General features: G+C 46.6%; 1 protein-coding gene across 1 annotated transcript in view; it reads left to right on the top strand.

The window, feature by feature from the left end:
* Window positions 1–299: 299 nt before the first annotated feature.
* LOC135386978 (uncharacterized) overlaps window positions 300–26,423 on the top strand; it is a 112,693-nt gene continuing 86,569 nt past the window's right edge. The window contains exon 1 of the mRNA XM_064616435.1: window positions 300–465. Coding sequence (XP_064472505.1) covers window positions 376–465 — 90 coding nt within the window. The 5' untranslated portion in view covers window positions 300–375. The remainder of the gene's footprint in view (window positions 466–26,423) is intronic.

Here is a 26,423-nt window from a genome sequence, read left to right as displayed (position 1 = left end):
ATTATCTAAATTCCCCATTCAACAAAGTATTTTGTATTTATATTTAAACACCCAAAAATGTATTTATGCCCAGCATTCCCGGGAAAAGCATATGGAGCCCATGCCGTTTCTTTCATACGCGCAGCAGATGATCGCCCATGTGGAAACGCAATAATTTACCTAGCCTGCGATAATAAACTACATCCTAAACAAACGAGTCAATAGTATTAAAAATGGCGATTCAGTTATTTCGTGCTATATTTTTCCCTATGACTGCGAGAACAATGGAAGGCAGGAGGAAGAATCCACAAGCTGGAACATCCAGGTTGGCGCGCTGCTAGATAGACTGTAGTACTCGGAACCTTCGCGAACGGTTATTTTTCACGCAGTTCAGAAATGAGCGAAACTCCTGAAGAAAAATTGGCCAAATGCAAGGAAGAGCATGCCAAAGCCAGTAACGGACCAGGCATCCACTTCAACAGTCCAGTAAGTACAATGAATATTATTTCGTTAGTTTAGTTGATCAAGGAGGCAATGTGCACCGTAACACTTTCAGCCCTGGATTCTTGAAATATTCATTTGAGTTCTTTTTTTACCTGATTCGATTTCTATACCTCCAAGGAACGAGAAAAAAAGAAACGGACACAAAATATGAGGATACTAGTCATTGGCTATACAAGGTGTCGTCATGATCTAAATATAGTACATGAGGGCTTACTGATTGTGAAAAAGCCCAGAATCTTTTGCGCTATAATTTATTTTGGACTTTGCACAATACATACGATGATCATCTTGAGCTAAATGTTGTCAGAAGCTGTGCAGCGCATATGAACATCCTTCTAGAAGATGAATATTTATTTTTCTAGCCCTATCCGAGCGGCATTAGTGTATTCATATAGATTGAGAAGCTACCGTCAAAAAGAACTCCTTACAAGTTAAGTTACCGTGTGAAAAATGTAACTAAGTTAATAACGGAGTTCTTCATTCTGAAATGTAACTCGTAGTTAATGAGTTACTTTAAAAAAAGAACGAGTTACTTCCAAGTTACTTCGGATACAAAATAGCATTAGGCGGGTGCAGCGCACGTGAGCATTTGAGTTAGACCTTGAGTTGCCTGCGGAGGAGTGCAACATAGAGTTTTAGCGACTCTAGTTCAACACGCTTAGATTGTTTTCGTTTATGTCCAACAATAGACCTCTCCCTGTTTGTAAACAAATGACGTCATAGTCATTGACAGCGCCACAAATTTGGTGGAATTGAACTACGCTCAAAGCTATAGAGATGAACAAGGTCGCGCCCAAAAGCCACGGTCTTGAGAGGATGATGATATGGTCCCTTAAAGGGATGCGACCCTCGGTCTTGCTTTTCTTACAATGGGAGGCAGCGAACAAGTGCCCGTTTGCAGAACTCAGCCCTCTCCTTCCGATGTGTTTCGGTTTCAGTCTGCCTATAAATGTCATGATGACGGTTCTCTGGTAGAGGTCTATTCGAACGCTTTGCATCTCCCTGTGGGCGCGCAGTGGTTCAGCTTCATTTCAATGGCAGCGGTTCTTACTTCCTGAATAAAATACTCTCATTAATTGAATATCACGTTTTATGGCAAAAAATACCACGAAGGAACCGGAGAGAAAGCAAGAAAATATGTAGGCGTGTGTGGAAAGCGAGTTAAAAAGTAACTTGGGACTTAACTTAAGTTACTTTGGCAAAGTTACCTGAAAAAGGAACGCGTTCCTCTGAAAGTTACCGCGGCGCAAAAGTACCGAGTTAAGTTACAAGTTACCCAATATATATATATATATATATATATATATATATATATTGGATAATATATATATATATATTGTTAAGAGGCGAATAAGACAGGAGAGACAGGAAGCTTTGCGTGCGGTTTTATGGCAGCCAAGCGAAAGAATGCGGGTGATATGAAAACTCACGCTAAAGGGCTGATGGCGATGAGCATGGCTATGGTTCTCCCTCACAGAAGAACAAGCCGAAGACGAAGCCATCCTGGCTGGGATGTCCTCAGAGGATGAAGGGTGTTTGTAGGGCTTGAGGCGGGATACGTGAGCATTTTCTCGTCGAGGGGAAAATGTGGTCGGACGCCGATTCGTGAAATATTTGCCTGCTTGAGAATATAGAGGCGCGATAGGGGCAACAGTCTCGTAGGTATGCTCGGGCACCTGGGGCGTCGTATGTTGGAGGCATGCGAACGACATCGGCGTAGGTGCGGTATGGCGGCTCGGGTAGAGGTGGCGGAGGTTCGGCCATAGCGGGTGAACGGACAACGTCGGCGTAGATACCGTTATTCGTCTGAGCTGGTGCACCTGCACCCAAGGCAGCGGATACTTCCTGTCGCACAAGTGCGAGCACACTGTGCGTGGGTGGTTCCGGAGGCAGCGGAGAGCAATGGGGCCCTGGGTACGTCCTAGCGATTTCTTCTTGGACAACCTGGCGAACGAAGACGCGAAGAGCTTCTCAGGTTGTAGAGTCCATGAGTGCGGCTGATGAGATAGAGGAAGATAGCCGAAGATTTTTCGCTTCTTGGAGTTCCTTGCAGAGGGCTATGACATCTTGGACAGTGGAAGGGGACTTCAGAACGAGAATGTGAAACGCATCAGGCGCGATCCCCTTTAGAATGTGCTTGATCTTCGCGGGATCGGACATGGTGGAGTCGACGCGATTGTACAAAGACAGAATCTCCTCAATGTATGACGTAAACGTCTCGTTTGCCAGTTGAAGTCTCTCTGACAGCTTATGCTCTGCGTCGGCTTTTCTCAGCGCCGGTCGTCCAAACAGATCAGTGAGGCGGGAGCGGAACACAGACCAAGAGCTGATTTCGCTTTCGTGGTTCAGAAACCATGTTCTCGCGAGGTCCACCAGATAGAACGCCACATTATTTAGTTTCGAGGAGTCGTCCCAGGCATTGAACTTGCTTACTCGTTCGTAGGCGGCCAACCAATCATCAATGTTCTCGGAGCCCGTGCCGGAGAATACGGGCGGATCAAGTTGCCGTGCTGCGGGAGCATTGCGTTGTCCCGCGGGCGTTGGCGAAGCGTCGCCGGTTGAGGCATTGGGGGAAGCCATCGCGCGAAGTGAACGCCCAGAACGCAACTCCAGTACGAAGTCGGGAGATCAAAACGGGGGTTTGTGACGGTCGGGTAACGAAAGGGGGATGACGAAGTCGCACCTCCACCAAATGTTAAGAGGCGAATAAGACGGGAGAGACAGGAAGCTTAGCGTGTGGTTTTATGGCAGCCAAGCGAAAGAATGCGGGTGATATGAAAACTCGCGCTAAAGGGCTGATGGCGATGAGCATGGCATTGGTTCTCCCTCACAATATATATATATATATATATATATATATATATATATATATATACAGGGTGTCCCAGAAAACGTGTCATTGAATTATAATAAAAAAAACTACGCCACCTAGAATCATGCGGTCAACAGCGTTTGTTCTTATTAGGTTTTTGCCACCTCCTAATGTGAATGTCGTGTACTCCAAGCTTAATTATGTAAATATTTGCGAACTGAACTCGGAAATTTGCCAAGTAAAGGTCACTTTTTTACCCCACCAATATGAACAGTGTGCCGAATTCGCTCAAATTCATGATAATTCACAGGGATATTCACGAGCTACCCCATCGGAAAAAATAGCCGAATATCATGCTTTTCGGAGCATCGGACCATAGCGCGCGATGACTTTTCGAGCGCAATGGCTCTGAGTGCGACGAAAGGAGGTTCCGAAGCCAGCCCACAGAGTGATAGTAGAAAAAGTAACAGTTCCTCAAATTGGGAGAGGGAAAGCATTATCCCACCGAAAGTCGGACGTGATAAGCCGTGCATGTTTTATCTCTTTCTGCGATGTCGCGGAGGGCTGGGTTTCCAACCTCCTTTCATAGAACTGACAAAGATTGCGCTGAAAAATTCATCGTGCGCTATTCTGTGCGACCTCCGTAGTGCATGATGTCCGGCTATTTTTTCCGATGGGATAGCTTCTGAACATCCCTGTCAATCATCATTAATTTGACTAAATTAGACACGCTCTTCACATTGGTGGGGTAAAAAAGTGACCTTTGCTAGGCAAATTTCCGACTTAAGCTCGAAAAATTTACATAATTATACTTACGTTACACGACATTAGCATGAGGAGGTGCCAAAAACCCAGTGAGAACAAATGCCGTTGACCGCATGACTCTAGGTGGTGTAGTTTTTTTATTATAATTCAATGGCACGTTTTCTGGGACGCCCTGTATATATATGTCAGGTATAATAGGTACTCATTTAACGATGCGACAGCACCAGAGGACACGTGTTTCGCCATGTTTGCGGCTCGTCAGCTCTGGGTAGCTGCGCATCGTTCGGAATTGGCAAACCAGGGGTCACTCAGCGAGCGATCTACACCTGGGAGGGTGACTGAGCACTCTTCAATGCCACAGTTCAAGCCAGTGAGTTATAATGCAGGGAACAAAAGCCATTAAAGAAACAAGTAGATGACACTAGACGTGTTTGAAATTCAAAATTACATATTAAGATGGCTTCTATGGCCGCACGCAGTGAAACAGATACTCATGGAACGATGCGACACCTCAGAACAATCAACCAGCAGACGATTCTGGCGGGGAGCGGACGCTTCCGGCAGCCAGTGAAGTGATCGGCCGCCTGACGTCACCACACGCCAGACTCGGCTTAGGGGAGACTGTCGCCGCGGAGCGCGTTCTTGCAAAGTAATTTTCTCAGGAAATTCGCGGTTTTGGAAGGAAATATTTTGCGTGACAGTTGATGAAGGTAGTATGTGCATATATGGTGAAAAATATATGTTCCAAATGATTTCCATGCTCCTTTAAAAATGTGACTTCCAGGTGAACACAGAGCATGACCATGAGATGAATTTAGGTTCATCAGTTCATTCCCTTAATGGAAACATGTCAATATCAAATAGTGATACATTACAATTCATGAAATGATGCATGCATAACTTTCCATTCATAAAAGTAGTGCACAAATTAACATTCGTGCACTACTACAAAATTTCTCACTTCACAACAGAACCCTATGATGATCTTAACAGCTCACCTCTTCGGCCAGGACTCCCTCGGCAGCAACATCCTACTTGCCATGTTGTTGTTTTTCTTTTTCGGAACCCTTCGTGCAGTCACATACCATGATTGGAATGGAAAAACAGAAATAAATAACAATGTATTTGAATTACTTCCTCTTGAAGTATTTATTCTAATCAGATACGCTTTTGTGCCTAGTATGGTGCGCGAAGGCACATAAGTACAACATTTGCAGACGTTCGACGTAAGCAGTTCAAGGAGATCAATTCAAGTACGTCGACTTGCGCTTTTATTTTTGAACAAATACGACGACAAATTTTAACAAATGAAATATGACTCACAATGATACGAGTAAATGCTGCTGTACGGTGATGTATTATCGGTATCTAATCGTCTTCGAATAAATTTGTTGTTCCTAAACGAGCAACCAACTAGAAACGGCGCAAACCTACGAACAGATACCGAGTTACATCTATTACAGGCACTTCGGCTGTTTTGATTCAGTCAAATTACCCGTATAAGAATGCAACTATGTGTGGACGGCACACTGCTAAGCCAGACAGTCTACGACAGCATAACTCACCAGAATTCCTGCTTGACTTGGTGTTGGTCAACACTGCGCGATATACGTTGGGACTGTGACGATTCATTCAACTCGGTTTTCACCGGAACAACACGCGCTGCTCGAAAGACAACGACGGAAAATAGAGAACCACTATAAAGTCCACTAATTTGCACATTACAGCACTATTAATCGATGTGTGAACACGTCGTAAACTGCAATTACTCGCTCACACAAGAAACGAGATACGCAACATTGCTAGACACCATCCGAACTCCGAAGTGAGAGTAGCAAAACAACAGGATATCAAAACACGAAAGGAAGAGTATTGATCCCCCCTCCTTCTATAGCATGCAAAACGTGATTAGAGCTGAGATGAACACATATGTTCATGACGCAAGTAATTTTCACTGATCGAAAGGAGGTCACGTGGGATTGCGTGACGCTTGCGAAATGTACAGCAATGAGAATGGCGAAACGAAACTTGTGAATCGTGCATTCCTCTTCATGGTAGCTGCAAGAAAATCGAAGCAAGCTTATCGGACACTGGATTACAGGTATGTTGGCATCTTTTTCATTCCTGCACCTGATTTACGTGGATACGTGGGTACGGTGTCTCGCGATGCTGGGGAAATATTTGCGTGGGGAAGTGCGCATGGTGTGCATGGTTCTACACCTTTTATTTTTGATCGCGTAATCGAAATATCGGCACCTCCTGTGTTGTAGCTTGCATGTGACAAACCAAGAGCTGTTCCCCTACTAGCGCTTCCTACAAACGACAAAGCCAAACATGTGGAAAGGTATCTTTTTGATTGCTCATATATAACGAGAAAATGTATCGTTTTCAGGTTGCTACCACTGCTCTATGTGCCCGCAACTGTCCTGTGTGTATGACTAAACTAGCGACGTCGCCTACTACGGCGGAAGTGTTTTGCGCAGAAGCGTTTCAGCGTGAAGCCTGCAGGTAACATGTGCTGCTTACCGTTCTGATATATTGATTCTGAATTTACATATTCTAGCTTAGAGTAATTCCGAATGCCCAGGGTGACACACGCTTACAACATTGTGACATCAGTGCAGTGGCATAAGCACTAATGTAGTGCCCCTCAAAGATGAACGAGGGGACTCTTCCACCCCTTGTAAAGCCTCATAAAACAACTTCTGAAATATTTTTCTGACTATGCAACTGCATCATGATGACATAATTGTCATTGTTTACCGTAGTTTCTTGAATATGTTTTGAATATATGAAAAACAAAAGTCTGGATGACAACATATGTCTTCTGATCATCATCAAACAAGAGCATATGTGATTTGGTTCAACACCTTATGTAGCTTTTTTTTTTAAATTTCAGGTGGACGTACATTGTAGAAGGCAGCTAGTGGGGGAAAAGATCATGGTCATATGTCATGTGGCTCCTGTTACATGCCCTTGTGGAGTAACCTTTTCAGAACACACACGGACAGTTTACTCGCAGAACAAATTAGTAGAATGTTGCTCGAATACTGAGAGAAAATGGCGTCACCGATACATATGAGAATGAAAACATTTTTCACGAGGGATGCATTCAACTGTGTCGCAGTATTGTGTGCATGAACCATTGTGTGTGACACAAGCCGTGGGGGCACACCGGCTCGGACACACTTGGGGAAGCATAAAACACAGCGATTGGTAATATGCTTGATGCTTCTTTTTTCTTTTTAGCCGTAATGAAACATCTTCGGCCGAAATGAGACTACCATCGGCCGTATTGAGACTTTGGCCGTAATGAGACGCTTGGGGATTAAAGGATTTTCGGCAATAATGAGACTTTCGGCCGTATTGAGACTTCGGCCGTAATGATATGTTACCCTGTCGATTGGTGAATAAAGAAGTACCTCGATATTCGTGGTCGTGAAACCCCCGTTCTCGGAATTCATTTCTAGTATTGCCAACTTTAGGATGAGATGAATTCATGTTCTGGAAACAAGGAAAACCAGGGAAAATGCTGCTTCGCAAGATGACATGTCTTGATTAAGAGCATAACATCACTATTTCCCCACTCAAATTCACGGGTTCTCGATATGCGTAAAAGTCGTTTCCCTTGTTTCATTAGTGAGAGTTCGCCGCTGGCAGTTTCCCACGCGCGACTGTGCATATTATAGTCATGTAACGGAAGAAGATGAGGACTGGCCGAGAAGCACCGCTCGTGTGTTTGTTCTTCGTCTCCCAAACCTGAGCTGAGGCTGGTCGTTTAACTGTGAATTAAAGGGTTTTTCTACTTGTTACAATTTGGTGACAGCGGTGGGATTAGATGTCTACGCCGGGCGCTCACAGCGTCTCCCTTGCTCCAGGGATCGTCCTTCCAGCACCGTATGATGATACCAGCGATTTCACGGACTGGGTTAGGCAATTCTACACATGCGCCACAGCAAATGGTTGGACTGACGCCAAACGTACTGCGTATCTACCAGCTTGTCTTCATGGCAGGGCGTTCCGTGCCTTCAGTCATCTCCCGACCAACAACGCACGGGACTACACTGCCCTGAAGACTTTTAATATAACTTCCCATTTATTCAGTTAAAGACAAACTTAGTACATCTTAGCGAAAGCCCGTCACATGCTTCGGCCAAGCTTCGCTTCGAACAGAACAGTGCGCGAGCGCAAACACTTCGTTGTCGTCCTCCTTGTCCGGTCTATCTCAGCCTCTGACACTCCCCCCGGCTAAGTAAAGAAATACCCATGCGTTAAGGAAAACTAATTTAACGAATTTAAGTGAAAGTCTTTGTAGCGCTTAGGCGTCTTAACTTCCCTGCCAAAACGTCCTCTCTTGTGAGCACCTTGTGCTGTAGAGTCGTTTCTTGTCTGCTCTTGCGATGAAAGGTTTGCCGGTTGGTTCACTTCCTCGCTATTGTGCTCTGCCTGCTCAGAGAGGCCAGCTGATTCTGGAGGCTGGTGATACTTGCTTGAAGATTCCTGGTGAGGGGGCAAGTCACCTGGGGTCTGACTCTGGGGCCGGAGACTTTCAGTACTCTCAGCTGACTGACCTTCCTGAGTTGAATGGCCGTGGTCGTGTGACTGAGTCACTTGCGGAGCATGCTGCATGTCGAGGGGAAAGTTGAGTAAGCTTGCTTTGGCTATTTCCCATGTCGCTACATGGTCGCTCTTCAGCAAACGTGGCTTGATGTGGTCCACGTGCCGACGGTGAACTCTGCCGTCTGCAGTTTTCGCAGAAAATGAACAACGACCGATCTTTTTGATTATAACGGCCGGTATCCACGGCTGCTCTCCCGAGAAGTTGCGAATGAAGACTAACCGGTCAGGTTCAAAGTCGTGGGACCGTGGAAGAACTTGGGGAATCTCGTGACTGGACGAGTCATTTTCTGGGTGCATCCAATCCAGGGGCGTAGTCAAGCGGCGCCCGAAGAGGAGCTCCGCCGGGGTCTTCCCTGTACTTGTAGACACTGTGGTGTGTTGTTTGAACAAGAAACGTGCTAACCGACACTCGATGCTGCCGTCAGTTAATTTCCTGAGAGCACGTTTGGTTTCTCCGACCATCCTTTCTGCTTGTCCGTTCGTGGATGGGTGGAACGGAGCGCTTGTTCGTTGCTTGATTCCATTCCTTGTGTAGAAATTCGCCATCGCCGCCGAAACAAAATTGGGCGCATTGTCTGTGACGATTACCCTAGGGATGCCCAACGTCGCAAAAATGTTGCGTAACTGTTCTATTAAGCGTGCTGACGTCGTGCTTCGCATGCGCTTGACTTCGAGCCATTTGGAAAATGAGTCTATGACGATAAGGTACGACCAACCGTCGATGGGTCCCGCGAAGTCCATGTGTAGCGTGTGCCATGGCGTGTGGGGACGCTCGAACTCTATGTCCACGAGTGGCGAAGAAGCGCGAGCCCAAGTCTGACACATCGGACAGCTCTTCACCGTGATCTCAATATCATGATCCAGCTTGGGCCACCAGAAATGGCTTCTTGCTGTACTTTTCATGGCTGCGATACCCGGGTGGTTGGCGTGGAGCATTCTTAACGCTAGCGATTGTGCTTTCTTGGGCAAAATTACACGTGAGCCCCAAATCACGCATCCTTTACACGTGGAAAGCTCACTGGTACGCCTCCTATACGGTGTGAACGCTTGTTCTCTCCAACTGGAAAAGTCGCCGGTTTGTACAGCATGAAATACCTTGGACAAAATAGGGTCTTGTTTGGTTAAGCTCGCAATGTGTCTTGGTGTGAGTGGTTCACACTCGACTGATTCCAGCATTAAAATGTCACCAGTAGAAATGTCCTCATTAGCTGTGGTTGGAAGCGGAAGACGACTCAACGCGTCTGCGTTCTGATGCCGATGACCCGGACGATATATCAGTGTATAATGGTAAGCGCTTAACAAGAGACACCAGCGCAGCATCCGAGGCGATAGTACTGCTGGTATCTGTTTTTCTTGACTGAAGATACCAAGTAGCGGTTTGTGATCTGTGACCACGGTTATATGCCTACCAGCCACGAAGTGATGAAAGTGCTTCATACCAAATACCACCGCTAAGCCTTCCTTGTCTAGCTGCGCGTAGTTCTGCTCGGCTTTGCTCAGTGTCCGTGAGGCGAACGCCACTGGAACCTCCGAGTGGTTCTGTGTCCGTTGCGGAAGGACTTCGCCTATGCCGTATGGTGAGGCATCACATGCCAGCAAAACGGGCCGGTTAACGTCGAAATGTGCCAATACTGGTGCTGCAGCTAGCAACTGCTTGAGCTTGTCGATAGCGTCTTGTTCTTGGGATCCCCAAAACCATGGTGTGTCCTTGTGTAGCAACCGATACAAGGGTTCTGCAACCGACGCTCGGTCCTTTAGAAAACGGTTGTAAAAGCTCAGCAATCCTAAGAAGGACTGCAGCTCTTTCTTGTTCCTTGGGTTGGGTGCCTGAAGGATAGCTTTGACCTTGACTTGTGTGGGTCTGATGCCTGCTGCGCTGATATGATACCCAAGGTACTCAAGTTCTTGTACGCCGAAAAGGCATTTCTCCAGACGAACCTTGAGCCCTGCATCAGTCAAGCGCTTAAGCACAGAGCGCAGACGCTTGTTATGCTCGTCGAGGGTACTGCCAGAAATGAGAATGTCGTCGAGGTACGCCCCGACGCCTTCTAACCCTGCCAGAAGGCTGTCCATGTATTTCTGGAATACCAGAGGCGAGACAGATACACCAAAAGGTAAGCGTGTGACACGAAATAGGCCACGTGGCGTGTTCACCGTGAGTAGCTCTGAGGATGCGTCGTCCACTCGTAACTGCTGATACGCTTGCTGAAGGTCGATCTTGGAAAAGATCCTGCCTCCTTGAACTAGAGCCAGCATATCATCTACTGTGGGAAGCGGATACGCTGCCTTCGCTACCGCTTGGTTCACCGTGCTACGGTAGTCTCCGCATAGACGTAAGGTGCCGTTCTGCTTCCGTACTGTTACTAGCGGCGTAGCCCATGTCGAAGAAGAAACGGGTTTCAGAATGCCTTGCTCTTTTAACTTGTCTAACTCTTTGTCGACTGCTGTCCTCAATGCCAGTGGCACTGTGCGGGACTTCAAGAACCTAGGGACTGCGTGTGGCTGCAGCTCGATGTGTATAGGGTCGCCTACATGGCCTGAAATCTTGCCATTAAAAAGGGTGCTGAACTGATCGAGTAGTGGTGGGCACTGTGACTCCATGACTCGGTGAATGCCAGACAATGAAATTCCCAGTGGCTCAAACCAGTCTCGACCTAGGAGGCTCGTTCCAGTTCCCGCGACGATGTACAGATCGAGTTTTGCTTGCTTCCTGTGTAGCTGAACGGTGACTCGTGCTTTGCCCCGGACTTGAAGCGGTGTGCCGGTCCACGTCCTCAATTTCAATGCTGCTTTCAGTAGACGTGGTCTGTTGCTGTCCCATTGCTGGTTGAAGGTGTTCTCACTCATTATTGAAAATGATGCACCGGAATCGACTTCGAAGCAGCAACGGCGTTCGTTTACCGTAACCCATACGGTTAAGCTCTCAGTCGATTGGCTCATGGAGTTGACCGTGAATAAGTTGTTCCACGAATCTGCTTCGTCGGCAGTTAGATTATTCGCTTGTTGACGTCCAGATGAGCGCGTGGCGGAAGCCTGCTTCTTTTTCTTCGTTATGCATGCTTTTTCAATATGCCCCAGTTTCTTGCAGAACTGGCATGTGGAATTTCGATGAGGGCAGCTTTTCTGGTTGTGCGCACCGTCACAACGGTAGCACTTTTTGGACGGCTTAGGGAGCTTATTCTTCTTTGGGCTTCTGGTTGCTGAAGCTTGAAGTACTTTGTTTTCTTCCCTGCTGCGCATGCTTGCCTGTTGTGAAACCGTGGATTCCATGGCTTTCGCAGTGTCGACCGCCATTTGGAATGTGATATTCGTTTCGGAGAGTAGACGCTGCTGCAGGTGCACGTCCCTCAGACCACAGATGAATCTGTCTCGTAGCATCACTTCCAAGGGTAAAATTGTTTTCGCCGAAGCCGGAACAGCGGTCGTCGGAGCCTGTGAGACCGTTGCTTGTGACGGTGAAGCGATCGCTGAAGCCATGGTTGCAGTTTGGGTCGCTGGGGAATCACCGTGCGCCGTGGCAGGCGATCGTGTGGTTGGTGCAAGTGGCAACGGTAATGGAACGGCAACATTACCGAAATTGCAGTCTTTAGCTAGAGCTCTCAAAGCGTCGACATATTCAGAGATTGTCTCTTGAGGAAGTTGATCCCTTTTGTGAAAACGCCAGCGCCCTAGAAGTTCAGAAGGACCTGTTTCAAAATGGCTGCTCAGACGTTCGATTATGTCGTCATACGGAACTTGCGCCGGTGTGAGCGGATGCAGCAAGTCTCGCACCTTGTCGTAGGTCTGTTCGCCGCAAAACGTGAACAACAGAGCCCTTTTCTTAGCTGCGTCCTGCACGTTATTCGCCTCGAAAAGAAATTCTAGGCGCTCACGCCACGAGTTCCAACTGGAGCCTGGTACGAATTCAGGAAGCCTTGCCTGATTCATCTTGTAGTGTCCGTGGAGCTCGTACTTCCCTCGTCGCCAGTAATATAACTTCCCATTTATTCAGTTAAAGACAAACTTAGTACATCTTAGCGAAAGCCCGTCACATGCTTCGGCCAAGCTTCGCTTCGAACAGAACAGTGCGCGAGCGCAAACACTTCGTTGTCGTCCTCCTTGTCCGGTCTATCTCAGCCTCTGACAACTTTACTCGCTGCGAAATGCCCGTCACCGGCTACCCGGGATTTGGCATCATTTACCTTCCGTACCAGAACATATCTTGCTGGTGAGCCTTACGATGTGTACGCGTATGATCTCTTGGATCTCTTCGCAAAAGCATATCCTGATGTGCCCAAGGAAGCTGGCGACGCGATGACACGGGACCAGTTTGTCATCGGACTCCCGTTCCCACTACGAGAAAAAGTACTCCTGTCGAAGCCTCAAACCCATGAAGATGCTCTGGCGCTCGCTGTTCGAGTTTCTTCCCTCTGCACCGCCTCAACCGCTGCGGCATCAGTCACACAGCTGCCACGCAGCACGCTGGCGTCACGCCCTACAACTACGCTTGACGAACGTGCAGATGACGTAGCCCATCAGCTGGATGCACTGGCCAAAAAGGTCGACGACCTCCTCTCGAGGTGCTTCAACTGTGGATTGCCGAGCCACTTTGCTCGTGACTGCCCGAACCGGCGCAACGCCCACCGGGCCCCAACGCGGCGGGGAAACTAGAACGTGTTATCCGCACCGGCCCTCGGATAACACCGCACGAAGATACAACACGGGCCATCGCTGTGCCCGCAGCAGCATGAACATGCCCTTCCTGTTTTGCAAGCCCTCGTCCAACGCACGCTGGTAACGATGCTTGTTGACACTGGCTCTGCCGTCACTATTCTGGGCCACTCTCCGTGCAGATCGACGCCCGGCCTTGTCGACCGGTGCCCCTCATGTGCGCGCCCTAAACGGCGCTGCCCTGGATGTACGTGGTGCGTGCATAGTAGAGATCACTGTGGCCGGCATCTCAGCAGAACATTCGGCGCTCGTCGTGGCTGGCATCGCTCACGGTTGTATCCTCGGCATTGACTTCTTGACCCTACACCGATTTCGCTTGGATTTTAATAAAGGTACTTTCGAAACGTGTTCTGGCCCGTGCAAACCTTCATCAGATGTTAGCTGGGGTCAACTTGCTGTTGTCCTGGTTGCGACGGTCACTGTACCTCCACGCACAGAGATGTTCCCAGACCCTCATTAAAGGGTTTTTCTATTTGTTACAGTCAGATAACATTTACGCTTTCTTCAGTGCACGCTGATATGTCGCCAGGCGCCAACTTAACTGGCGTTGTCGGTCACTATGTGGTGACAAAACAAAAGGCGCCGGGCACGGATGAACTCCAACTTAATGTCTAGTAAAGTTGCAGTCGAAGCGGCACGCAAATTAGTGATCATACCGATGCTGCGACCATTTTGAAGCGTGATATGAAGCAGCCCTTAGTGCTGCACTGTGTTTATACTTATTGCCGCCAACGACAGAACAACAAACAGTCACCACGATAACGAACATCATACAAAACACAGCCATAGACAGAACAGCGTTCAACTGGCATCTGAAGTTTATTTTCATAATCCGCCTACTCCGGAAGGTCGCGGGAGGGAAAAGCGAGGTCGAGTGGGAACAGGTTGACCGATTTTTGGTTAACTTTGCTCGTGGAGTTCAATGAGGATGGCCTCCACAATGTCTCGGCCTAACCTTGAACGGTGTCTGTGGACCAATGTTCGTTTACTGATAAATCAAAGAAAAAGCAAAAAGAAACGTCTTCCACTGCTGCGGCGGGGTTCCGAGTGAAAAATAGCAGACGGCGTTCCTCTAAACCAATCAGCGGCTCCACTTTCCCGACGTCAAAATGACGCGAGCGGCTCGACGACTCGTTTCGGGCATCCGCACCGTTGCGCACGGTCGCAATTTTCAAAATCGAACTCTGCGATATTTGTGCATCTGATGATAGAATTACTTCGGATGGTGCAACTTAACAGGCATACGAACCGCTTGGTTTTAAAAATGGTGGTGTTTGAAGTGCTTTCCCAGCTCCTTTAAGTATAACGATAACGATCGCTATGTGAAAGTTCAAGGTCGGGGTCCTGATGTACTAAATATGACATATGTGTACCTGGGCGTTGCATATCTCATGCATACACTGAGGCGAGAATTTTCGAGAGAACTTAAGGTCTTCAATGTGTCATAAATAACACGCGAAATTCTCTTTGCGCCCGTTAAAATACTCCACTTATATTACAACTGAATATTTTGCACTTCCCTCCCAGGCAGCACAGCGCGACGACCCAACGTCGGTGCGCCGGCGACGACCGACCCGACCGGGTCGGCTCCCGACCATGGTCCGGCATACGGTTTGCAACACGGGGATGTTAATGGTCCGTTATCGGCAGCCTGTATCGTACCCCAACGATTTCCCGAGGTGCAGCCAATGCACACTTACTGGTACCTCCTACCCCCCAAACAAGAGTTAATTTGCACGATTTTTAAACACAAAATCAATATGTAATTGTAGAAAACTTTTTATTGCATCATAGTCACAAGATACATGGGTTCTTTAATGCATCACTTCACCAGCAATGTAAAAAAAAGTGTTACATTGAAAGTATATAACCACCAGCCCCGCATACGTACTATTTACTTCCCAAATATTCACTTAACACAGGTTATATGGAACAGAGATAGAAGTTGGAACCCGCTGCCAGTTAAGTTCAAAAGGTTAGCCAGAACATAATTGTAGGCCGGTTCCACGTTAGCTCAGACAGGGAGGTCCCATGGACCTCCTGAATTTTCGTGATTTTTATATATATTTAGACGATCATCGCAGATGATGATCAACATTCGTAAAATTAATCATTCGAATACTTTCCGTGCAAAAAATCGAGAAATTCAGCCCTGTATTCGATTGTTGCAATTTTGCCGTGTTTGCACGTGTATACATCCTGAGTTTTAAAAGATATCGTATTGCAATTTTTTTGTGCTTTAGTATACCTACCTGCCAGCACCCCGAGCGCAAATTTGAGCGCAAATTTAGGCGCACAGGTGCAACACTGTATCGTATAAAAAGCGGCGAACATGCTCTGTCGCGCAGTTTTGTTCAAACTTCGACGCCTCTTGCTCTGGCTGTATATCTCCGACACGTTACGCAGTGGGGCCGCGTTTTAACGCGCTAATCAGCAGTATACGCCTTTGGAGAAGAAGTTTTTGCGTTAGATGAAAGGCCTAACATCGGGCCATATCCTCGCAAAATATATACGAAATCAAGTGGGACATTTTTGAGAAATACACGCTCAAAATCCATGTTTATTTCGAAATATGCCTAAACATTTGCCTATTTCAGCACATTCCGCTAGGAAGTATATGATTTAAAAACTGAGTGAGCTGATACCAAGTATTGCGATCACGGACATCTATAGCCATAGATATCAGGCGTCGGAATTAGGACAAAAGTGCGCGAGAGGGCATGTTCGCCATTTTTTATAGCACACAGCGTTGCACCTGCGCGCTAAAATTTGCTCTCTGACAGCTGGCCTGTAGGCACAATAAGGCAGCATAAAAAAATTTCACAACAATATCTCTTAACACTCGGGAGGTATACGCGTGCAAACACGGCAAAACTGAAACATCCGAGTTCAGGGCCGGATTTTCTCGATTTTTTTGCACGAAAGCTCTTCGACAAAAATGTTGATCATAATATACGATGAGCTTATAAGTATGAAAAATACTGAAGACCCAGGAGGTCGATTGGACCTCCCTGCCTGAACTGACGTGAACCCGACCCGTAACTAAATTTCAAACGCAGTTACACGTAATAAAACGTAATGAAAATTGACGTGAAGTTCCTGAGCTACTTTAGAAACGTAACAGGTTACCTTCAAGTTATTTTCTACTCAATATATATACTATTCAGCTCTTGACCTGTCTATATGGTTAATTCAGACCTCGCTGTCACAATGGGGGATTCAAGATGTTTCAAAATAGTCTTGATATACAAAAATGATATCAATATCTGCTACGACAAAAGAAGCCTACAGTTATAGGCTTCTTTAGGGAGGGATTTGATGATTTTGATCTCGTAATAAGGCACATTAAAAAGGAACACAAAGCAAGTTTATGCTCTACGAGTTGTCCCCTACATACATATCGTAGAACCGTGCCAAGTTTTAATCCTGCTACTCAATGCCCTCTATCAGTATCAATACACTGCTTACCGTTAAGATGCGCGATACCTGAGCTTCCTAATACTCGGCTAAAACATAATTTGTAACATTCACCGTGTAACAACCGGAGTTAGTCGAGCCGTGCACGTGCCATCCTTCATCTCAAGTCATGGGGGGAGGACTCAGCCCGCGATGTCTGTAGACAAGAATCGAACAAAAGGAACTTTGAACTTTCTTCAAGTTACTTTGACGAACTTAACCCCCCACCCCCGAAACAAAAGAAAACGGGAAAAGAACGAGCTCCTCAAGAAGTTACTGGAGCTCAAAAGCAAAGAGCTATGCAAAAAGTTACTGAAATTAGCTAAGCCGAGTAGCCTAGTTACAGTACCGAGTTACTGGTAACGAGTTACGCCCAACAACATGGAACACGTGAACAACTTGAGAATCCGTACTAGATGAGTCATGATCGTTCTATACCTTCTTTAAGAAAATAGAAGAAATATTTGCGCACCTTTGCTAATACGGGGGCAACATACACACAATTTGGGATCCACAATCTAAGAAAAAAGGTGTGAGAAGGTGGTAAGTTCCTTAGTTACCTCCTAAGCCAACATAGTGTCTGATAAGGGGTGCAAAAAGCAGTGGCGTAGCCAGACCTCCAAGGTAGGGGGGGCTCTATACGAAAACCCGCCCCACTCCCTCACCCCAGCTGATCCTGGGTGCGACAACACACAATACTTGTGCACACCGCAGCATGCGGTTGAAAAAAAAAAAAAAACGAAAATAATTGATTTGGACATCCACAATAAGATTATACTGTGATGTCCAATGAGGTGGTGTCACGAGATTGGAATGATTTTGAAAAGCTCATACTTTGGAAACCATTCAAGTGTGCCGTTTAGATAGACGCCATGAACTGTAAGGACCTTCGCGATCGTCACACTGCTCCCCCCCCCATATATTATTTTCTCCTCGGATTTGCGCGATTTGTGTGGGTCGGTCAGTGCCAGGTAGGGGGGGCTCGGGCCCCCCCTAGCCCCCCCGTGGCTACGCCACTGGCAAAAAGGTAGTAAAATAAATTATCATCCATCCAAATTACAACGAAAAGGTGTACACCCTCCTCGCTCATCGAATCAGAAGCGGTAACCCTATTATTCGTGACAGACAGTGAGGTAGCAGGTAGAACTTTGCAACCTTTTAGGCACAACATATGCGACAACTATTACTTCCTAAAATGTCTAATTGCTCCACCCTTTTTTCTGAGAGTGCAGTATGGCACATGTAGTGTGACACGTACCCTTGTCTTTAGGAGAAATATTATTGTATCAAGAAGATGCATTTTCTTATGGCTTTCTTGCTGCGAAGGCCTCTTATTGTGGATACCTTAGTCCTTTTAAAAGAAAAACAACACAGCATACCAGATTGTATTCCTTTCAAGGAAGCATCACAGCGCAATAGGTTCATAGTGTTGTAACCGAAGTGCGGGGTGGATTCTGAAAGTGGAAGATAGCTTGAGGTCAGGGTTACACTGAGAAAGTACCGTACACCAAACCACAAGATGCACACGTTATTGAATACAGACCAAATAGATAAACTTACAGTTTTCAGCATGACATGACAAGATCCGCTAGAAAAATCTTGACCATCATCACTGGCTCTGAGGCAGAGATCTGGTGGTGGGCACTTCGGTGATACCTTCATCAAGGCATTGATTTCTTTAAGCACGCTCTGGTAGTGGCCCAGCATAACATTCTGAATGAAAGATCAGGATAGCTTTCATTCACTCACAGTTTCAAACAAATTGACATATCATGCGTCGATCACATTACGCAAACGGATTAAAGCGGAATAATTTATTCACTTCGGAGGTTCCTTTTTTCTTTTCTTTTTATTTAGAATGACTACAAAAAAGAACATTGAGCTGAAGTCCTCCAGCATTCCAGTTTTGTATGCACGCAGGAGATGGAAAACACAGCTGCAGCATGCAGTCGTCCTGAGAAATGGTTATATTTCGTTTGATCTCAAATACACAATACATACGATTCCACACTTTACTAAGCCATGTTTTCACCAAAACGGAGTCCATTATCCTAAAAGCAACGCATAAACCACAATGGATCACTGAAATCGAAACTATGCGATGCTGCGATGCTAAGTTTCGAGAGAAGCCTTCTAGAACGGTGTTACTCATGTTGAAAAGCATCTATGAGTAACATTTATCAATGCGAGGAATACCACAAAAAGAAATATCACTTACCACTCGATGAATCGGTTAAAAATGTTGGAATTCCTCGAAAGTTTCGGGAGCCCGGCCGGATACACTCGTTTCTCGCAGCGAGAGCGACGTGGACTCCGACAGTGCAAACACGGCTGCATGATCGAGGAACATCATTGGCCAGATTCGAAACTGTCGGTTACGTGATTGCATCACTGGGCGCCTGACAGTCTGGGAAGAGAAATCCGTTGCTGCACCCCGGTCATGTGACTGATTATCGTGAAGTCATCAGATCAGCATCGGGGAGCGATCCTATATTTTGGTCACATGACCAAGGTCAGTCCAGACAGGGAAATGATCAGAGCAGCATCGGGGAGTGATCCTACATTATTGTTTACATGACCAAAAGGAGACCGGAGCGGGAAATGATCAGGGCACCGTCGGGGGACTACCTTATCTTCTCTTATGTTCTACCTCCTCAGTCCCCGCAGCGCCGGGAACCAGTCGGGCAATATCGCCCGTTCAGGAGCCGAAGCCCCCATTGCGTTCCCATTCTTTTCCCGAGGGTTTGTGCTGCCTGGGCTCTGCTTCCCTCTTTTGCTTAAATTCCATCTGCTTTACCACCCTTGTCATTTTCTTCCCCTGTTCCAAAAAGGGAATACAGTCAACCCTCGATTTATGAACCTTCGATTTATGAATTCCCTCGTTTTATGAACAGGAGCACGAGGAACCAAACTTTTTACATGCATTTTTCCCTCGTTTTATGAACCTCGGTATCCGAATAATGAATGGAATTTCTGATAACCAACTAGGAGTAGCCCAGCGTTTTTGCCCTCAATTTATGAACGGATTATTCCGTGGTCTTATGAATGATACTGGAGCGGACGAATCTTTTTCCAGGTATTGCACCCTCGGTTTTAACCCCTCGAAATCCGAGCAACAAACTGGTTTCTTGGGGACGCGTTAGGGACGACCAAGTGTACAGCAGAAGGCACGGTCGAAAGCAAAATTACACAATATATTGCATTATAAACACAATCCCAACTCGCAAATACTGTTTCGTCCGCTCGATAGTATTGATTTAATGGAATTTTCGATTTATGAATCCCTCGATTTATGAACGATTTTTCCGGAAACCGAGGGTGTTCATAAATCGAGGGTTGACTGTATATCTATTAAGAACAACGCAGCAAGCTATACATACAGATGCGGATTCATCACCATGGACTCGGACGCATGTGTGGAATCCTCCGTTCCAATGATTTTGCATGCGCATGTATAGCACATGTGCGGCTCTCGTTCTGGCTGAAAACAGCCGGAACTATTACTATGCTAACGCTACTATATCCCATTTTTCGTTCCTGCATTTATGGCTACGCTTCCCGGGTCTTGGCACAGGAACGATAACAAACACCTTTAATGCAGAATGGCTCCCATACTCAACGAGTTCAAGAATCTTCCTCTTAATCATAATGGCACCGTGATGTTACACGTAAAGTTTATCTGCAGAGTGTGACGACATGTTGCCCGTGCCGCAGGTAGGACTGCGGGTAATCTGCGGGGCTGCAAACGAAAATAATTGGGGACACGGGAGCGACAAAACGCGTACCATCGCACTTGCTAGCCATTGTTCGCTTGTCGTTTCCGTCTGGCCTAGAAATCGCTGCTATATATTCCCTGACGACCTCCCAACATAATGGATTTTGTGTCCACTTTTAAAGGCGCCATCTGGGTGGAGAGGAGCATGTCGGGAAGACGCAGAAGGGCAGAAGTAGCAGAAGCGCTTGCTGGCAAAACTGATTGGCCGCAGAACCGCTTGCTGGAACAGACTGCCGGTATTATACTTATTTTAACTATGAAACATAGAAGATTCAATCAAGAACGGGCAACGGTGTGTATATGAATAAAAGTATGTCATAAAATGCAAATGCTTTGCCATCCGTAGCGTTTTTCTTGCTATTTGCCCGTGATCGCTGTCTTTACTAGGCCCATTCGGCCGAAGCATATTATTTTCAGGTAAATATCAACACTGGAGCGTAATTTAAAGGGGTTACATCCCACTTCGCCTATTCCCATTTCCCCTAATCCGGATTATCGGATTGAAGAGGTTGGAGGGGTGACAGGCTTTAGGCGAAATGAGACTGCCGAGCAATCTCATTAGGCGAAACGGGACTGTCTGCAAGTGGGCATTACTTACACGTTCCACCTCGACGGTGACGTCTGTAAGAAATGAATGCGCTCATCCGACAACAACCTTACGTCGCCTGAAACAAGGACCCTTTACATTTGCAAATAAAGGTGTGCGCGATGGGGAGCGAACAATTGCTCACCAGTCCAGAGCTGAGACCTGACATTTGCTCACGCCGTTTCTATTTTACAATGAGCCCACCCTGACCGTTTCATAATTTATCTTCATCTTTTCCCTCTGTGTAAGACAGTGAATTGTAGTAAGCGTTGGATTTTCCAGATCAGTTTTAGTTTTCGAACCTTTTAGAAACGACAGCTACGTCCTACAGCTGATATCTATATAAAAAATCAGTTTCGGTCTTCCCTTGGTGGGAGTAATGGCTTCGATAACGCCAATTATGATAATATAAGATCTAAGAAGAGATCTTCCCGGAACAGCATCGCAATCGGTACTACCCCGACGACCTTTTTATCGGCCGCGCATTCAAAGACACGCCTCACATGGGGGCCGATTTGGAGACAAAATTTTAGTCGGCATTTGTGTGGTACTGATTTTCAAGAAACGAGGAAGCTCTATTATAAAGTACCAAAATACCTTTCTAGCCTTTGCCTACTCATGGAGTTTCCATCCCTTGCAGTAGTTGTATTAAAAAATCATTTCGAGGCTCGAATAATTTTGACTCTAAATTTTCACGACACACCGGAACTGGAAGGACTATACGCACGCCTTGTGCATTCGCGAAGACAAAGTTCAGTTTGTGGCTGGACTAGTTTTCTTGGCACTGAGCCCTATATTACTCTCACAGCCTTTCGTAAAAGCAGCACTGATACACATTAGCTTTATTCGCTTTCACTTTCTTCATGCCTCCAGCCTCTCGACCAGGCTCTAACGACCCCATTTGTGTTTGTGATTTCATTCATTTTTTTATGGAATAGCAAGTCGTCCTACGCCTGAATAACCTAGTTCCCTCCCTTTCACTTTTCAATAAGCCTATCCCCCCCCCCTCGATAAAGAACAAGCGTGCGTGAAGGAGTGTTGTGTAAGTAAACGAAAGAAAAAAGCGGTGAAATTGGCGCCACGTGAGTCCTACATTGCTTCTATGCTGGTGCAGATTTATGAATTACTTTACAATTACAGAGCTACAGCAATGTGCGTGATTGAAAACATGTAGAGTAAGGGCCTGGCCTTGTTGGTGTAATGGGTGTTACATGGGTGTGGCAGAAGACGACGAAAGTGTTGGTGAATTGTTAAACGACGAAGACAATAAAACCATTCACGAGCTGATCTTACATGGTGTCAGAAGCTCGGACATCGAGGCGGACGTTCCATTCTAAAAATGGACAATGGAAGTGGCGAAGCTACCCAGCTACCGCCTTCCCTTACTAATTCGGTCATGATGACAAGTCTTCTGCCGCCTCCATGTCCTCTGGACACGTCAACCGTTGCCTGGCAAGCGTGGAAGAAGTGCAGGACGGAATTCGAACTTTTCGCCATAGCGACGCACCTTTCACAGCAACCAGACAGCGTTCAAGCTGCTACATTCCTCATATGCATCGGCAAGGAAGGTCGGAAAATTTTTGGAACGTTCACGTTTGAAATCCCATAGGAATAAGTTAGATGTACTGAAGACGAAGTTTGAGGCCTACTTCAAGCCTACTACCAACCTCACGTATCACGAATACGTATTAGCGAAGCAGGACCAGAGACCAAGTGAGCGGTTTGATGACTGGCTTATAGATTTAAAAGTTTTGGTCCGCAACTGCGAGTGTGGAGAGCTTGAACGTATGTTGAAGAGCAGACTAATCCTTGGAACACGAGACAAACAACTACAGCAAAAGCTGATCAACGATAATCCGCCGTTCATCAAACTTCTCGAAATGTGTCGAACCAAGGAACGTTCTCAAGAACAGTTCAGAGAAATAAGCAATGATGACATGAGGTCAGACTTCGCGGGCCCCGTAAATGTCCTGCAGAAGGAAAAGGCGCCGTGTAAGAAGTGCGGGTACCCAGAGCACCCTGCGGATCGGTGTCCTGCAGAAGGCAAGCAGTGCAACAACTGTGGAATCCAGAGACTCACAGAGATTACAGAAGAAGGCCAGACGCAAAGGCTTACAGGAACCCAATGTCTAAGCCCAATACTGACAACAAGAAAGTCAGACAGCTAGAATGTGCTGCGATCAGTGAAAGCGACAGTGATGTGGATTAGTTCCTGAATCACTTGTCCGTACAGCGAGTACACAAGGAAGATCGTTCGACAGTATCACTGCGAATTGAGCAAGACGATGTGATATGCAAGATGGACACTGGAGCGAACTGTTCAGTTATCTCGCTCCGTCTCGTCCAGATGCTCACTGCGAGAAAAAATTACCAAATGCGCTACAGCGTTAACCACCTTTTCCGGACACGCCGAGAAAGCAATTGCTAAATTGCTCTAGACATTGCTACTCTAATAGACTAATAGACATTACATGCTCTAAATTGCTAAATGACATCATCGATGCTCGAAGAATTCTACGTAGTACGAGAAGAAGTGCCCACTACGCTTAGCGGATTCATGTGCGAGAAGTTGGGATTGCTCAGAAAGATAGAAATCGTACAAGCCTTACGAGAACCCCGTATCGGGTACGACCTAGCAGAGCCGTATCAAGATGTGTTTCATGGCTTGGGAAAAATCAAAAATGTGGTCTACAGCATGAAACTGAAGCCTGCAGCACAGGGCATAGTACGCCTAGCGAGGAAGGTCCCTGTGCCCATAAAGAAGAAGTGCAAGACGAACTTATGAAAATTGGAAGGGACGGCGTCATTACCAAAGTAGAAGGTCCTACAGAATGGTTGAGCTACATGGTAGTAGTCGTGAAACCAAACAAGGCAAGAATATGCATTGACCCATTCGACCTGAACAAGGTGTTGCTCATCAGGGGGCACTACCCTATGATAACGCCAGACGACGTTTTGTCAAAAATGGAGCAGCCGAAACTCTTTTCTACTCTTGATGCAGCGTCAGGATACTGGCCGATACCGCTTGATGAAGGATGAAGCCAGTTCAAAGCTGTGTACCACGAGTACGCCTTTCGGACGGTATCAGTTTAAGAGAATGCCGTTTGGCATCTGCACCGGTCCGGAGGTTTTTCAGCGAATCATGCATGAAGTGCTAAGCGGCCTGGACGGAGTACAGGTGGTCATGAATGACATTCTGGTATGGGGAGCTACAAAGGAGGAACACGATGAAAATCTACAGAAAGTCCTTCAAAGATGCAGGGAGTGCAACATCAAGTTGAACCTCCAAAAATGTCAGTTTGGAAGGACGGAAGTAAAATACCTTGGACACATCTTGCACTCGAAGGACTAAAAGTAGACAATGAGAGAACGAGTGCGATAGCGGCAATGAAGGAGCCTGAAAACGTACGAGAACTCAGGGTGTTCTTAGGAATGGCCAACTATTTGTCCAAGTTCCTACCGAAACTCTCTGAAAATTCGAACTTCTAGGGGAACTCCTGAAAAAAGACGTATGTGGACTGAAGACCACAGGAAAGTATTCCAAAGCTTGAAGAACAGACTGACATCGGCAGCGGTTCTTGCAGTCTTGCGTACTAGCATCCATCATCACGTTGTCGGTGGACGCAAGCGAGATCGGTCTTGGAGCAGTACTCATGCAAGACACCAAACCCCTAGGCTATTCATCAAAGACACTCAACGACGCACAAAAGAACTAGGCACAAATTGAAAAGGAAATGCTAGCGATTGTGCACGGATATGGGAAATATCATCAGTATTTGTTCGGACAGCCCCAAGTGACAGTAGAGACCGACCACAAGCCGTCGCAAAGCATATTCGAGAAACCGTTGCATCAATGCCCACAGCGACTTCAGCGTATGAGGTTGCTTTTGCAGCCGTATTCCGTAACCGTCAAATACAAACCGGGTAAAGAACTAGTGATATCAGATGCGTTATCAAGGCTTCCAAGTCCCGAAACGGTGCAGAAACAGAGAAAGAAGAAGTGCAAGACGAACTTATGAAAATTGGAAGGGACGGCGTCATTTCATCAGGAATTCCAGTATGCCCTGCTCGAATGGAGGAACACACCGAGGGATAAAATCCTCAAATCGCCATCACAAAAGCTGATGAGTAGACGTGGTCGAACACTCTTGCCCATGGGCATGAAAAATGCTGGAGCCACGCGTAATCTCACCTAGTGCTGTGAAGCGATGAAAATTGGAAGGGACGGCGTCATTTCATCAGGAATTCCAGTATGCCCTGCTCGAATGGAGGAACACACCGAGGGATAAAATCCTCAAATCGCCATCACAAAAGCTGATGAGTAGACGTGGTCGAACACTCTTGCCCATGGGCATGAAAAATGCTGGAGCCACGCGTAATCTCACCTAGTGCTGTGAAGCGGAGGCTTGAAGAAATAGATCAACAACAAAAGACATACTATGACCGCTCCTCGAGGGAGCTACCAGACCTGGAAGTACCATCACACGTTACGGTGTACGGGTCCACAAGCAAAACGTGGTCGCCTGCGATAGTAGTTGGAAAAGGACCGTCACCGAGGTCGTATATTGTAGACACATCAGGACAGTGGTGCACTCGTACCCGGGAGCACCTAAGGAAGTCAACAACTGTACAGTCAGCTGAGACAGAGCCAAGGCAAACAGAATCGCAACCAGGCCCCAGGAGAAGTACTCATCTCCGTCGCCAACCTCGGCTGTATCCGGATGTTGAACTTTAGTGCTTTAACCTTTACTTCACGTTAGGTTACATTGTATCTTGGAAAGGGGAATGTATTGGGTGTTACATTGGTGTGAAAGTGTTGGTGTTGTTAAACGACGAAGACAATTGGTAGGACATGCTATGAGCGGAATAGCAGTGAGTGATGAACCACTGCAGCGTTGCAGCGGTTCATTGTCTATTGTCATTCCGTTTTCATCCTGGATTCGCCTGGGATCCCTCACTGCTATTGCTCTTAGAATTGAAAGCATGTCTCATAAATTTCATGTTTCCCGGGTCCAAGCAGTCCCCCCGCCCCCCAAAGCCACAACAAGGTATGTTCTCCTGTGACACAATTTATTGATTTATACTGTGCCACAAGCCACGACACCTAACTTACGAGAAAAAGGCACGTAAATAATCCGTCACAGCTATCCGTTCCGTAATGCGTACACTACGACATCAACGACAGATAAATTAATGGTGATGAATGGGGAAATTCG

Source organism: Ornithodoros turicata, chromosome 3, assembly GCF_037126465.1.
Source record: "Ornithodoros turicata isolate Travis chromosome 3, ASM3712646v1, whole genome shotgun sequence".
In the NCBI taxonomy this organism is placed as follows: Eukaryota; Metazoa; Arthropoda; class Arachnida; order Ixodida; family Argasidae; genus Ornithodoros; species Ornithodoros turicata.
This window is presented reverse-complemented; position numbering and strand designations above follow the sequence as displayed.